This window comes from Camelina sativa, chromosome 7, assembly GCF_030686135.1.
Source record: "Camelina sativa cultivar CO46 ecotype springtype chromosome 7, ASM3068613v1".
In the NCBI taxonomy this organism is placed as follows: Eukaryota; Viridiplantae; Streptophyta; class Magnoliopsida; order Brassicales; family Brassicaceae; genus Camelina; species Camelina sativa.
This window is the reverse complement of record NC_141886.1, coordinates 221,299-233,946: the sequence shown is the minus strand read 5'-3', so window position 1 is coordinate 233,946 and position 12,648 is coordinate 221,299. Positions and strand designations below refer to the sequence as shown.

Sequence of the window (12,648 nt, the reverse complement as noted above, 5' to 3'; positions counted from 1 at the left end):
ATACGAACGAACATAAGATCGGTTTAAATTACTGTGCCTTACGGTTTGGGTAGACTCTCGAGTCTCGACTCATCCAGAAATATTTGTCTAAACACAAGACAGTGAAGACACAAAGTTATACTGTAGTATTGAATTGCTATACATTAATCTATATGAGCTAACTTTTGTTAGATACAATATGAGCTAACTTTTGTTTATTTTCTAAACATAAAAAGATACTATTAGGATCTTGTAGGGTTAACTTACGGGGACCAACCAATGCCCTCGGATTCTGCTTTATCTAAAATTTCTGTGATTATAAAATCGAGTTTTCACTTTTAAGACCTTGTTTGGTGAATTTTTATGCACTAGTATAAATGTTGTAAGGTAAAGTTAAAATGACACATGCTGCATGTGGGAGACCGTGTCTGTTTGTTCAGACCAATACTTAGATTTAGTAATTAGTCGTAATTTTTATCTTCATTTTTTAATTATTCCTCCAAAATTTAGCATATACTAATATATATAGTTATATACACACACATTAGTATATTTCAACAGCCATTGCTTTTTCTTTTATAATTTTTTAAAAATTTAAGGCTCAATAACTTTAATTATCTGCCTCTACGAAACCCTGTGCCAGTTGTAACAAGTACTTATATAATTACGCTTTCTTTTGTTAAATGCCTATGAGTCCTCTCTGATTAGAGAGAAACGTACTGATTAGTTAAAGAGTTAAATACTTAATGGTAATACTTTATTCTGGCACGTCAACTACACACACAAGTACACCCAACAATAAAGAATTCCGAACATTGCAATTAAAGATACCGGAAATACGAACTCGTATTTATTAAACTGAAGAGAAAAATAACTTTCAAGGTTGTTGCTGTTTTGTGTGTGTCTCTCTCTCTCTCTTGTATATCTTTGTATTAAAACAATACTACTAAGACTATACTATTGAACAATACTAATAATAAATTCTGTTAATGAAGGCGACTTTGTCTAATATCCGGCACATGTTGGGTATTATAAAAGATTCATGATAACACCTTAGCTAGCTTTAGAACAATACTAATATACTATTAAGAATGATTTGGTAAGCCTGTTTTTGGATTATTATAATTTATCTCAAATGAGTAGACGAATTTATAGTTATTTATACTAGTATTAATTATTCTCTATAATCTTTTTGGCTGGAAACTTCTTATTTAAAAAATAAAAAATAAATTCATCATTATGCTAATTTATCCCCAAGGTAGAAACAAATTTTCCAAGTCTATCTGTCTGTGACATAATATACTTGGTTAATATTACATGCAAAAGAAACAAATGTGATAGATGCGACGAAGTAACACGTTTTCAGGTTTTTATCGAAGGGGAAAGTTGGAAGGAAGGATGGGGCGATGTGAAAGTTTTTAACTTTGAAAGAAGAAATTTTGCAGTCCTTTGGGTGTGTGGGTAAAACATCACTTTCATGAACATGGAGATTATTATTAGCTAGGGTTTAGGGGTAAAAAGTTAAAAAGGATGATGTTAGTGTTTTCATCTCTTTCTGCATTGTTTATCTGGTAGTCTAAATTCTGAAAAGCCGATCACACATCAAAAATAATGTGTGGTCTTGTTCATCAAATCTCATAATTCCCCAGCCGTACGATACAACTACAAGTCCAACGCTCCCTGAAACCCGAGCATTGACATCTCTCTCACATATGAACAAAATGATGAAACAGTATATAGTGCAGTGTACATCTCTCTATCTTTTTAACATTTAAAAGCCTTAAAATGCTACCTCCTATACTCTATTCGATCAAAGCCAATATTGGGAAGTCCCGAGAGTTGTTTTTAACAGAATAAAGAAAGCTACTCTCAAATTAATGATCTTGGCATACGACGCAAGCTTGTTGAACGTGCCTGACCATTCCTTTGAGGACTTTCTACACGTACGCTCTCATCAGTACACCAAATAATGAGGGAACCGAAGCTTTGGCACCTCACAATCCATCCAAAATGGATGAATGACGAGGAATTCGTTCCCAAACTCTAATCCATCCAAAGTCTCACACCAAGAAAGATACTTTGAAATTGTTTGAAGGTCTCTAGCAATGGAAGATAGAAAAACAATGCTCCTCCAACCCATAAATACTATATCAACCTAAATACATAATTATTTGAAACTAAACTAAACATTAATTGTGACTGACGGCAAAAAAAAAAAAAAAAAAAAAAACAAAAAAAACATTGTGACCACACACCAATAACAATAACAATGGTGTGCGTGAACATAAAAATTCTTATGAAGGATTAAAAGTCATCAAATTAGCGAAAATAAAAACTAGCTTTTTAAACACTTGAAAGATATAAATCTAAAAAAAAAGAAGCTATTGAAGTTTCTAATGATAGATGAGAATTGGTCCCGAGATACAAGCCAGTATTTCCCATTAGACATTTTTTTTTTTGGTTTGGGCAAATAACCCATTAGACTAGTATTTTGTTTTCTGCAAGCCAAAATGAGAGATCAGTAGGAGGGGCACGCACCAACAGGCTACATTATTTTTTTGGTTTTTGTTTTTGGCTATAAAGGGAAAACAATATTTTGGTACAAAATTCCAGAGATTCATAGAAGAGAGTGATATTGTTGAGAGAGCTAATGAGATCTGCGGTTGACAAGTCTCTTGTGGATGGCTCTGATGGTGGTTGGTGTTGTGCGGCAGCAACCTCCCAGAAGAGACACTCCTGCATCCATCCATTTCTCCACGTATGATACAAAGTCTTCATCTCCAACTCCTGTGTTTTCCTGCAACAGTTTTTAAGCAACTCAGAAGAGATCTGTCTATGTGTGTTTGTTTTCTGCATTTTGCTCGTTTCCTCTCAGGACAAATAGAATAGATATATATATGACTTACCACCCACTCCTTCCGATCAGCATCATAGCTCTCTCCGCTGTTTGGGTACACTAATATGGGCTTGCTTGTTACCTACAAGTTAATGCAAACCTTTTAGTGTCTCTACAGATACAAATACAAATACCTAATGAGTGTGGATCCAAGGCCGCACCTTTCCAATCTCATTAACTAGCCCCTCGATGAATCTTGGAGGGGTGCAGTTGATTCCTACCGCCACTACTTTGTCACAAGATTCAGCTATGGCGATACAGTCCTTGATGGAATCCCCGCTAACCACGTTCACGCCATCCTTCGAGTTGAATGAGAACCAGCCAGGAATCTTCACATCTCCCTCCTCTAACAGCTCAGCAAATGCCTTGCAGCATATCACATAAACAAAACCAAAACTTAAAACACCCATCAGAAGCTAAACAGCATCAATAATAATGGGATATGAAAAGATCCAACATGTCATGATGCTGAGGAACCATCGGTATCAGTGTACCTGAGCCTCTATCTTGTTTGGAATGGTCTCAAATGCTATTAGATCAGCACCAGATTCCGCCAGAACTTGGATTCGTCTGCGGTGAAAGTCCTTGAGTTTTTCCAGCGTGATGGAATCACCATAGATTCCACTGATAACAAAACCACCAACAGTAGTTACAAAAGGTAGTTTGTAAAAAATAAATGGAACCCACAGAAAGCAAAAGTCTAAAGCTCAAAGTATATGGAATCCATCCACAGGCTCCAACGCAAAAACTCTCAAATCATCTACAAACCTGTATTCAGATCCATCAGCCAAGTATGCACCGTAGCTACCGACTGATGCCGCAACTAGAATAGGGCGCTTTATAAGAATGATATCATCGACGGAGGAGCTAGTTGCGCATTTGTCGTAGTAAGTGTTGCGAGCTTGACAAGCTATTTCGACGCTCTTTCTAAGCAAAGATTCACTTTCCTCACAAGAAAAGCCCTTTGCTTGAAACCCCTGAATCGTGGCCTGTTACGATCAATCCAACAAAGTCTGTTTTTAGTGTCCAGGAAGGAGAACAAAGAAAGAAAGATGATGAGGAGAGGAGAAAGAAGAACCTGATAAGAAGTGCTGGCGATAATATCAGCACCAGCTTCAAGGTAATCGAGATGCACCTGCTCACCATCAAGACAACATTAACAACTACCAAAAGGGTTTAGGATTCACACAAGTTGACAGCTTTAAAACAACAGTCAGTGGGATTCTATATGTGCTTGATATTCACCGCTAATGGAAATGAGAAGGCTTTACTTCATTCAGATAACAACACTTTTTGCAAGAATTCCATTTCCATTCCCTCAATCATCTAAATCTAAGGGGATTATCCATTATTCACACACAAGGGCAGGCGAAAAGAAAAGCACAAAGCTTTTTTGGTTCGAGATTTCAGATTTAACCAAATGAAAGACGGGAAAAAGAGATTTACGGTGTGAATGAGGTGAGGAGAAGTGATAAGGCATTTGGAGCTCCAGAGAGGATCGTTGAGATCTGCTCCATGTCTCTCGAACTCCGTCGCAAGCCCGCCGTCTATTACCGCATACCCGCCTGTCTCCTTCAGGAACTCTTTCATCGAGCAAAAAGACGCCTTCGAGCTTCCGGTCATCATCTTCCCGTAGAGTTTTCGCCACCTACCTACCTCCCACCTACCTAGAGTCGTCTACTGTGTGTGTGTGTGATACGAGAAACGTGAACAAATCTATAGACTTACCTAACAAAAATATATATAGTTATGTTTTTTTGTTTGTTTCTACTTCTACGACGTATTTGTTTTGTATGTTTTATTAGACCTTTTTCAATGTTAATCTTCTCCAGTGGTAAGTTTTAGTTGTTTCTCTTCTTATCAGATCGCTTTACCAATTTTACATACGACATGGTAAATCAACGAAATGACCTGCAGAGAGGCAGAGATTACAACAACCCCAAAAACACAAACAAAAATTCAATCTTTTTCGATTTACACGATGACACTGTGTAGTAGTAGTAGTATAGTAATAAATTACATGGAGAGCAGAGAACAAAAACAAAGAGAGATTCTTATGACAACCAAAGAAAAACCCACACTAGTTCCAACTTCCAAGTCTCAAAAGTTACAAAATCCAAAGAATCACGCAGCTGTCTCAAGAAGAATATCAGACAAAAGAATCAGGGGCCACGAGGTTTGAAGAAACAGAGGCACCCCTGAAACTGGTCCGGAGCTATCATTCCACCGCCTTTGCTTGTGTCTACGGCTTCCAGCAGTTTCACCACCTCCTCCATCTCCGGACGCCTGTTTGGATTCGGGTCCCAGCATCTCTTCATTATATTTGCCACCGAGTTTGGGCAGCATTTCGGAATCTCTGGTCTCAGATTCTGAGAGCAACATACACCCAACCAACCAAAAACAAACAGTGAGGCGATTAGATTTCCTGATTATAGCTTTAACATATACAGTAACATCGGAGAGGTTTTATTTAAAGAGAGATAGAGAGACGAACTAACCCTATGAACGACGGCGTGAGAGATCTCAGCGAAACTACAGTCAGCGTAGGGCATGTCGCAGCAGTATATTTCCCAGAGGCATACACCGAAGCTATAGACATCGCATTTCCTGTTGTAAGCCCTTCCTTCAAGAACCTATGCACCAGAAACAGAAGAAGCTAACCTCTTAGTTTTTCCCCATAACAAACATGCCCTGAGGGATTTTGGGTCTATATATAGGGCAAACATACATACCTCAGGTGCCATGTATCCAAGTGTTCCAGTCTCACCGGTCATGTCTTGAGGGTTCTGAGCTTCGACTCTAGCAACCCCAAAATCAGCAATCTTGAGCGTCTTGTTAGGTTGTAACAGCATGTTCTCTGTCTTCACGTCCCGATGTACAATCGCCTTGGAGTGGAGGTAACTCATCCTGAGATGACAAGAACAAGGAAGAGATAAAAGGATCTTTCTTGTGTGAATAGTTTCAGAATGCACAAATGAGGCGTTAAAAAACATTAAGAAAAAGCAAAAGAGGAGAGATTTACTACCCTCTAGCGAGATCCAAAGCGAGCTGAATGACATCCTTGATGGGTAGTTTAGACCTATATTTCTTGATGAGGAACTTCTTAAGGGTGCCTCCGGCAACATATTCAACGACAACACAACAGGCCCGCGCAGGATGAGCACCACCGTTACCACGTCCGCCAGAATCACCAGGAGGGGGGATCTTCAGATCAGAGGTCCCCATGGATGCTCCTATAAACTGTGTGTGTGTGAGAGAGAGAGAGAAGTTGTTATAAAGAAAACAAAACATGTAGTGTGTAGTCAAAAGGGTTGGTTGTCTTGTGGCTTTGTAAATGTAATTACCTTTGTGACGTTGGGATGATCGAGCTTCTGCCAGACGGCGACCTCTTGCTCAAAGGAAGCACGCAGAGTATTGGTTTCAGCTGCAGTGGCGTAACCATCTTCACCCCAATCTAACACTTTGACTGCAATCATCAAAACAAATAAAAATCAGATTGGGAGGGGTATCCTAAAGAAAGAATATAAAGAAAAGAAGAGAGAGAGAGAGAGGGACCTGCGACATCTTGGCCGGCGTAGACACCGCGGTAGACAGTGCCATAGGTGCCGTGAGCGAGGATGTGCTTCATATCGAGTTTGGAGAGGTCAATCTCCCATTCCTGCATAGCCGCCGCCGGAGGAGTAGGAGTAGGAGGAGGAGGAGGAGTTCTGGTGTTGGTGACGGCGGCGCTAGTAGAGCTTTGACCCATATGCAAATCCCATTTAGTGAAGTCAAGACTATCCGCCCTGAAGTATCGTTCTTCACCGGCGCTTCTGCTCCCAACGCCGCCTAATTTGGGATCCACAGATTTATCCGCCTCACCGCCGCCAGAGGCCATTGCTGGGGAGCTTGAAGAAGAAGAAGAAGAAGAAGACCCACCAACCAATAAGAATAATTATACAAAAAAAAACTGAAGCGATCCAAAAGAATCAGAATAAGGGAGGAGGGAATTATATGAAGCTGTTCGTTCAATTCAATCAGTGAGTTGAGGACAAAAAAGCTAATTAAGCTCTCTCTAGGGTTTGAGAAGAGAAATTCCAAAAAACATGTGGTTGAGAGACAAGAGAGAGAGAGAGAGAGAGAGAGAGAGAGAGAGGGGACAACAACAACAACAACAGGGACAAAAAGAAATCACCGAGAGACAAAAGAAGACAAAGAAAAGAAATTAGTAGAAGAAAGAACCCCAACACGAAGTATGTAAGTTATATTGATTGAAAGAGTTTGGTGCCTTTGGTGGTCTCCACAAACTAACGCAACTCTTTAATACTACTTGTTTGATTAGAGAGGATCCGATCCAATCCAATCTATTCCGATCGCTGGAGTGTTTTGGGTGAGCGAGAGAGACCAAATCTTCTCCGTCCGTATACGTCTTTTTGACAGTTTCACCGGCCAAATTCTCCCAATTTTTATGCCCTTTTCCACTATTATTTATTTATTTATTATTAAAAACAAAACAAAAAAAACTCTCTGAAAAGGCACAAACGAAACAACATACTACTAGTAGTATAGTTTTTGTTCCTGTCTGTCTTTCGCCGTTGAATCGCGTTTTCTTTCACCGTCTTGTTGGCGCTGCAGTGCAACTGTCTGTTATCAGGATACTTCCTTTCCTTCCTTGTTTACCAATTATTAAGTTACGCTCTATATATATATATATATATTCCCAAATTTATTTATATTTTCGATATATGTCTCTTTGTACATTGTAAACATGGCAAGTTACCAAATTTCATATTTCTTGTAAATTTACATTAAGACATTTGAATTTCAGTGTTATTGGACTAAACATTTTATCAAGTCTTTTAAATTCATCTGTTTTTGGATTAAGTATTTTAAATAGTCTTTTAAATTCTTTTAGAATCTAGTGTTATTTAAGTCGTTAACTTTTCATTGCTATTAAATTCTGGTGTTATTAGATATTATGTATTTTATAATAGCAACTTGATTTAACTAGAATGTTAAAGAATTGTTAGTGCAAATTGTGAAGATTAAAATCTGACATTTTAATGTGGGATTTGGATAGTACTTTGCACGTAAAATAAAAAATGGCCAGAAAACACATGCACGCTCTGGTTTGAAGGCTTTCTCTCTATCTTTTGTAGTGTTCCTCAAATAATCTGCTGCATTATTTCGATTGATTCTCTTCGTTTATACCATCTCGATTCCAACCATGTGTTTTTGTTTTGCTTTTGGTTGATGTCGTTGTCTCCTCTCTGCCGATGTATTGGAGAAACTTCGGTGATTTTGATCCCTTCACAAAATATTAGAAATAGAATGGTATGTGATTCTATTTAAACGTCTTTTATCTCCTTGCTCTGGGAACTAATTAGATATTGCGTACAAAGCATACTATTGGACCATGTTAGAAGACCTTTCCTTTATCGCTTAGAGTTACCATTGTATAGCACGTATGTAATATTCTCGTAGGGCAACATATCCCTCTATGTATATATATTGTTTGGTGATGAATGAGGAAGATATACAATTCTCTGCAGAACCTTTGACATAGTATCAGAGCAGGAACATTAAAAAAAAAAAAAAACAGAGGAAGAAGGAAAAGAAGAAGAAATACGAAGACAATTGAGAGATGATGACGACAACACCAAGTGCTCTTACGACGGAAGAAGCATCTCTCTCACCACTTTACCTTCATCCTTCGGATGGTCCTGGAAACTTGATAACCACCGTCCAACTTACCACTTTACCTCCATCCTCCATCCTTTGAAACATACGTCTTTTAAACATCGATATATTGAAAATGAGACTATTATTATTAAATGAGAGACATTATTTTTGTTTGTTTTAATTCAGATTGTGATTTGGTAAAAGTGTTATTGACTAAATATTCTTTATGGATATTCTACATTTTCAAATTTTAAACTACCATACACTCTTGTCAATCATATATCATACAATCCCTAAAAAGTAGTATTTGTTACACTTACTTCTCCTATATAATATTGGAGATCCTTTCACTTCTCAAAAGCAAAACAAGCAACTATCATCTCACGAAAACAATTTGAAGAAAACCACAGTCATCTTTCGTAAGTTCTCTGTTTTAATTTTATATAATTACTTACACTCTCATGTTTATTCATTTCTTTATGTTTTTTTTTTTGTTTTTTTCTCTTTAGAATAGATACCGAAGAAGGGTCGCACACAAAAACAAAAACCACGAAAAATCCATATAATTCTTGGACATATGAAGAGTGTCAAGAGTTGCAGGCTACATTAGTTGAAGCTATCAAACAGAGGTGGCGTGAGAAAAACGGTTCGATAAGTAAAGCTACGGTAGAGACAAAGATACTACCAATGCTAAATAAAAAGCTTAAATGCAATAAGACTTACATGAATTACTTAAGTCAAATGAAGACTTTAAAAAGGGAATATAATGTGTATTCTGAACTCTTACGCTTTAGCTCTGGTTTTGGATGGGATCCCATCAGAAAACAATTTACAGCTCCAGATGATGTGTGGGCAGCCTACTTGTTTGTAACTCTCCTTTGGTTAACTTTCCCAAATTTAAATATATTTTAATCACGATTGATAAATAATAATTAATGTATGATGTTTTTTCAGGGGCATCCAAGGCATGAAAACCTGAGGACCAGCACTTTCGAAGATTTTGAGGATTTGCAATTGATTTTTGAAACTGTTATAGCAAAGGGAAACAACACGTTTGGACTCGGTAGTGATTCAAATGCTGAAACTTTTGAAGTCGAAGATGATGATCTTCAAGCAAGTGATGATTTGGAGAATGACGACGAGGTGAATGAAGTCTCTATTAAACCAAAGTTACCTACTAGGAAAAGAGCTAAAACCAGTCGTAATGGAGATCCATCAGATTCAACTAATCATGGTGAGTCTTCCGAGAAGGTATTAACTGAAATGGTTGGAGTTAGCACTCAGATCATAAGTCTGATTCAACAAAGAGAAGAAAGACAACAAAGAGAAGTTGAGCTTAGAGAAACTCAGAAAAAAAAGAATAATGTTTGGGATGCTGTCAAAGTGATCCCTGATTTGGAAGATCATGTCCGCTATGATGCAGTAACCAGGATCCATACGTTGAAAATGAAAGACGTATTTGTGAGCATGTCTGTCGAAGACCGCTTGAGTTAGATTCTCCGTAACACTTAGCGTATTATTTTCTTATTTTCTGTTGAATCGAATAAAACAATGGGTAAGTTTAGAATAATTGTTCTAGTAGTAGTTTTCTTTTATTTTAAATTCTCACTTTTTAATGTTGCTTTTTTCCTTAAAAAATCAGAATAATAAGTGTCTTTGTTCACCTCTGGATCACGTACGCTTTACACGAGCTAAACAATTTGTGCATCAAAAGACAAATTCGTTGACAACTGTTATTATTTACAAGCTTACACGAATCAAATAATTCAAATATCTATACATGGTCGAATGTGTAATTCCTTAACCTTTAAAGCATATATATATGTGAAAGAGAACACGTAAATGAATCCTTGCTAAGTCAATGGTACCAAAAGAAAAGTCCCCAAAATTAGGGAAACAATACACGTGAACTAAGATTTAAACAAACTTTCAAATTCAAAATATATAACATATGATTTTTTCCTACTATATCTCATAAGAATCCCTACACATTTGTTATTAAGATTTAAAATTTCAGCACTTATATATATATATATATAACTTTTCTTTTATGTTTCTAGATCAGTCGACTAACATTTATATTTTCAAAATAAATAGAAGAGAAGAAGCCCACATCAACCAAAAGCTGTTCGTAAGCTGTTTCAAGAGGTATATTATTGTTCTTCTGAATGGTTACTAGTTCTTGTTTTGTTATTGTCACTGCACCCAGTTGTGCTGAAGATATATTTGTATTATATGGGAGACATGGTCATAATTACTAATTTGTTTTAATAGGTTACTTTTTTAGATGGATTGAAATGACCATGAAGAGGAAGAAGACACAAGAGTGCATGAAGACGATGATTTTGATGTGGACGTATCTATAATGGTGGTAATGATGACGGTAGGAGCTCAGATTCATAACACACGACAACAACTCATGGGTGGTGGTGATTATATAGAACGTCCCATTCGTCGACCAGTCACAAAAGGTATTAAAAGATGATTCCGAAGATTTTCGGGTGCTGTATCGTATGATTCCAGATATGTTTTTGAAGCTGTCTAGGATCATCATAGACAAAACTGGTTTACAAAACACAAAAAAAATATCTGTCGAAGAGATGTTTCGACATGCTTGCTGTCTTCATGCTCACAGTTGGACAAAATGCAAGATATGGCTACGTGAAAAACACATTTCAAAGGTCCAAGTTTGCAGTGAGCACAAGCTTTAATAAAATATTAAAAGCTCTGCTTATAATAGCTCCAAGTCAGATGGTGAAACCAGATTGTTTAGTGCCACTGAAGATCAGAGAAAGTACACGATTTTATCCATATTTTAAGGTCCATTATTTCATCTTTTGTTTAAATTGATTCTTTTAGTTTTTTTCTTCATAGAATTTGACTTTTTTTTGGCATGTATTATAGAATTGCGTTAGAGCGATGGATGGTACACATATACCAGCAACAGTAGTTGGGCGTGAGGTGGCAAGCTATCGCAATCGAAAAGGAACAATATCTCAGAACGTTTTGGCTGTATGTAACTTTGATCTGGAGTTTATTTACATTCTGAGTGGATGGGAGGGTTCGGCCCACGATTCAAGAGTGTTAAGTGATGCGTTAACTAGAGGAACTAACAAGTTACAAGTGCCCAATGGTAAAACATCTATAAATTTCTCTATAGATCATATGTCTTATATATAGTAACATATATTATCCAAATTTCAGGAAAATTTTATCTAGTTGATTGTGGATTTGCAAATCGTCTCAGCTTTTTAGCTCCATTTCGTGGTGTTAAGTATCATCTACAGGAATTTGCTGGTCAAGGTCGTGATCCTGAAACTCCATATGAGTTATTTAATCGCCATGCTTCTCTGAAAAACGTGATCGAAAGGATATTTGGAATTTTTAAATCTCGTTTTGCTACTTTTAAATCTGCATCTCCTTTTTCTTACAAGAAACAAGCTGGATTAGTCTTAGCATGTGCAGGGCTGCATAACTTTCTTCGTAGAGAATGTCGATCAGACGAAAGTGTGTTCCCTAATGAAAATAATGCAGTTAACAATGGAAACAATTCTGTCAATATAGATGAAAGTGATAGAGAAGAACCTCTCCAGACGCAAGAGCAAGACAGAGAAAATGCAAATAATTAGTGACAATCTATGGCCGAAGACGTGGAAAGATGCTACGTTTTAAAAGTTCATTGATAGATAGATTTTAGTTTTCAAGTTTTGCATTTAATAAAATTGCTACATCTAATAAACTATTGTAGTGTTTGTTTCTGTTGAATTTTTAACTCCTAGCCTTCGTGGATAGAGGATGAAGGAGCGAATTTATCCATATTCAATTTCTTTATGTTGAATTTGTTTTTGTTGTTTGAAACTAGTCTACTATTTTCAACCTTAGATGGAAACTAGAAGAATTTATCCATTTTCAATTATATTAAAATTCTATTCAAATCTAATAAAATGATACAAATTATAGTCGTTAGAATCACAATGAAAGATTTAAAAATCTTTTACAGTACTTGAAAATCTATGAATTCATAATTCTTTTCTAATAAATTCTTTCAAATTCTCGCCTCCAATACCACCTCCTAAGACTTCCGATCATTTTTATACATCGAGAAATGAACA

At 36.8% G+C, this 12,648-nt stretch overlaps 2 protein-coding genes and 1 pseudogene across 2 annotated transcripts; 1 reads left to right on the top strand and 2 right to left on the bottom strand.

Moving 5' to 3' along the window:
• Positions 1–2,468: 2,468 nt before the first annotated feature.
• LOC104699552 (homocysteine S-methyltransferase 2) lies at positions 2,469–4,954 on the bottom strand. The gene is made up of 7 exons (XM_087457811.1): positions 4,322–4,954; positions 3,954–4,010; positions 3,644–3,864; positions 3,370–3,499; positions 3,037–3,240; positions 2,886–2,957; positions 2,469–2,776 (listed from the first exon to the last, which is right to left on the bottom strand). Exons 1-7 carry the CDS (start codon positions 4,499–4,501, stop codon positions 2,627–2,629), a joined length of 1,014 nt encoding a protein of 337 aa, XP_087313937.1. The 5' UTR covers positions 4,502–4,954; the 3' UTR covers positions 2,469–2,626.
• LOC104699551 (serine/threonine-protein kinase 52-like) lies at positions 4,820–7,537 on the bottom strand. The gene is made up of 6 exons (XM_010414874.3): positions 6,431–7,537; positions 6,220–6,341; positions 5,901–6,115; positions 5,608–5,782; positions 5,374–5,508; positions 4,820–5,244 (listed from the first exon to the last, which is right to left on the bottom strand). Exons 1-6 carry the CDS (start codon positions 6,750–6,752, stop codon positions 5,038–5,040), a joined length of 1,176 nt encoding a protein of 391 aa, XP_010413176.2. The 5' UTR covers positions 6,753–7,537; the 3' UTR covers positions 4,820–5,037.
• A 964-nt stretch (positions 7,538–8,501) lies between these two features.
• Positions 8,502–10,030, top strand: LOC104704117 (uncharacterized protein At2g29880 pseudogene; annotated as a pseudogene).
• The last annotated feature ends 2,618 nt before the right edge of the window (positions 10,031–12,648 follow it).

Bases quoted from the DNA above. Each gene is read 5' to 3' on its own strand.
- LOC104699552 (XM_087457811.1), bottom strand. From the start codon at position 4,501: ATGATGACCGGAAGCTCGAAGGCGTCTTTTTGCTCGATGAAAGAGTTC. The intron at 4,011-4,321 runs GTAAATCTCTTT...GATGGTGAGCAG, and splicing joins CTCCTCACCTCATTCACACC to GTGCATCTCGATTACCTTGA. The intron at 3,865-3,953 runs GTTCTTCTTTCT...TGATCGTAACAG, and splicing joins TCGCCAGCACTTCTTATCAG to GCCACGATTCAGGGGTTTCA.
- LOC104699551 (XM_010414874.3), bottom strand. From the start codon at position 6,752: ATGGCCTCTGGCGGCGGTGAGGCGGATAAATCTGTGGATCCCAAATTA. The intron at 5,783-5,900 runs GTAGTAAATCTC...TTGTCATCTCAG, and splicing joins GCTTTGGATCTCGCTAGAGG to GATGAGTTACCTCCACTCCA. The intron at 5,245-5,373 runs GTTAGTTCGTCT...TGTTGCTCTCAG, and splicing joins CTCACGCCGTCGTTCATAGG to AATCTGAGACCAGAGATTCC.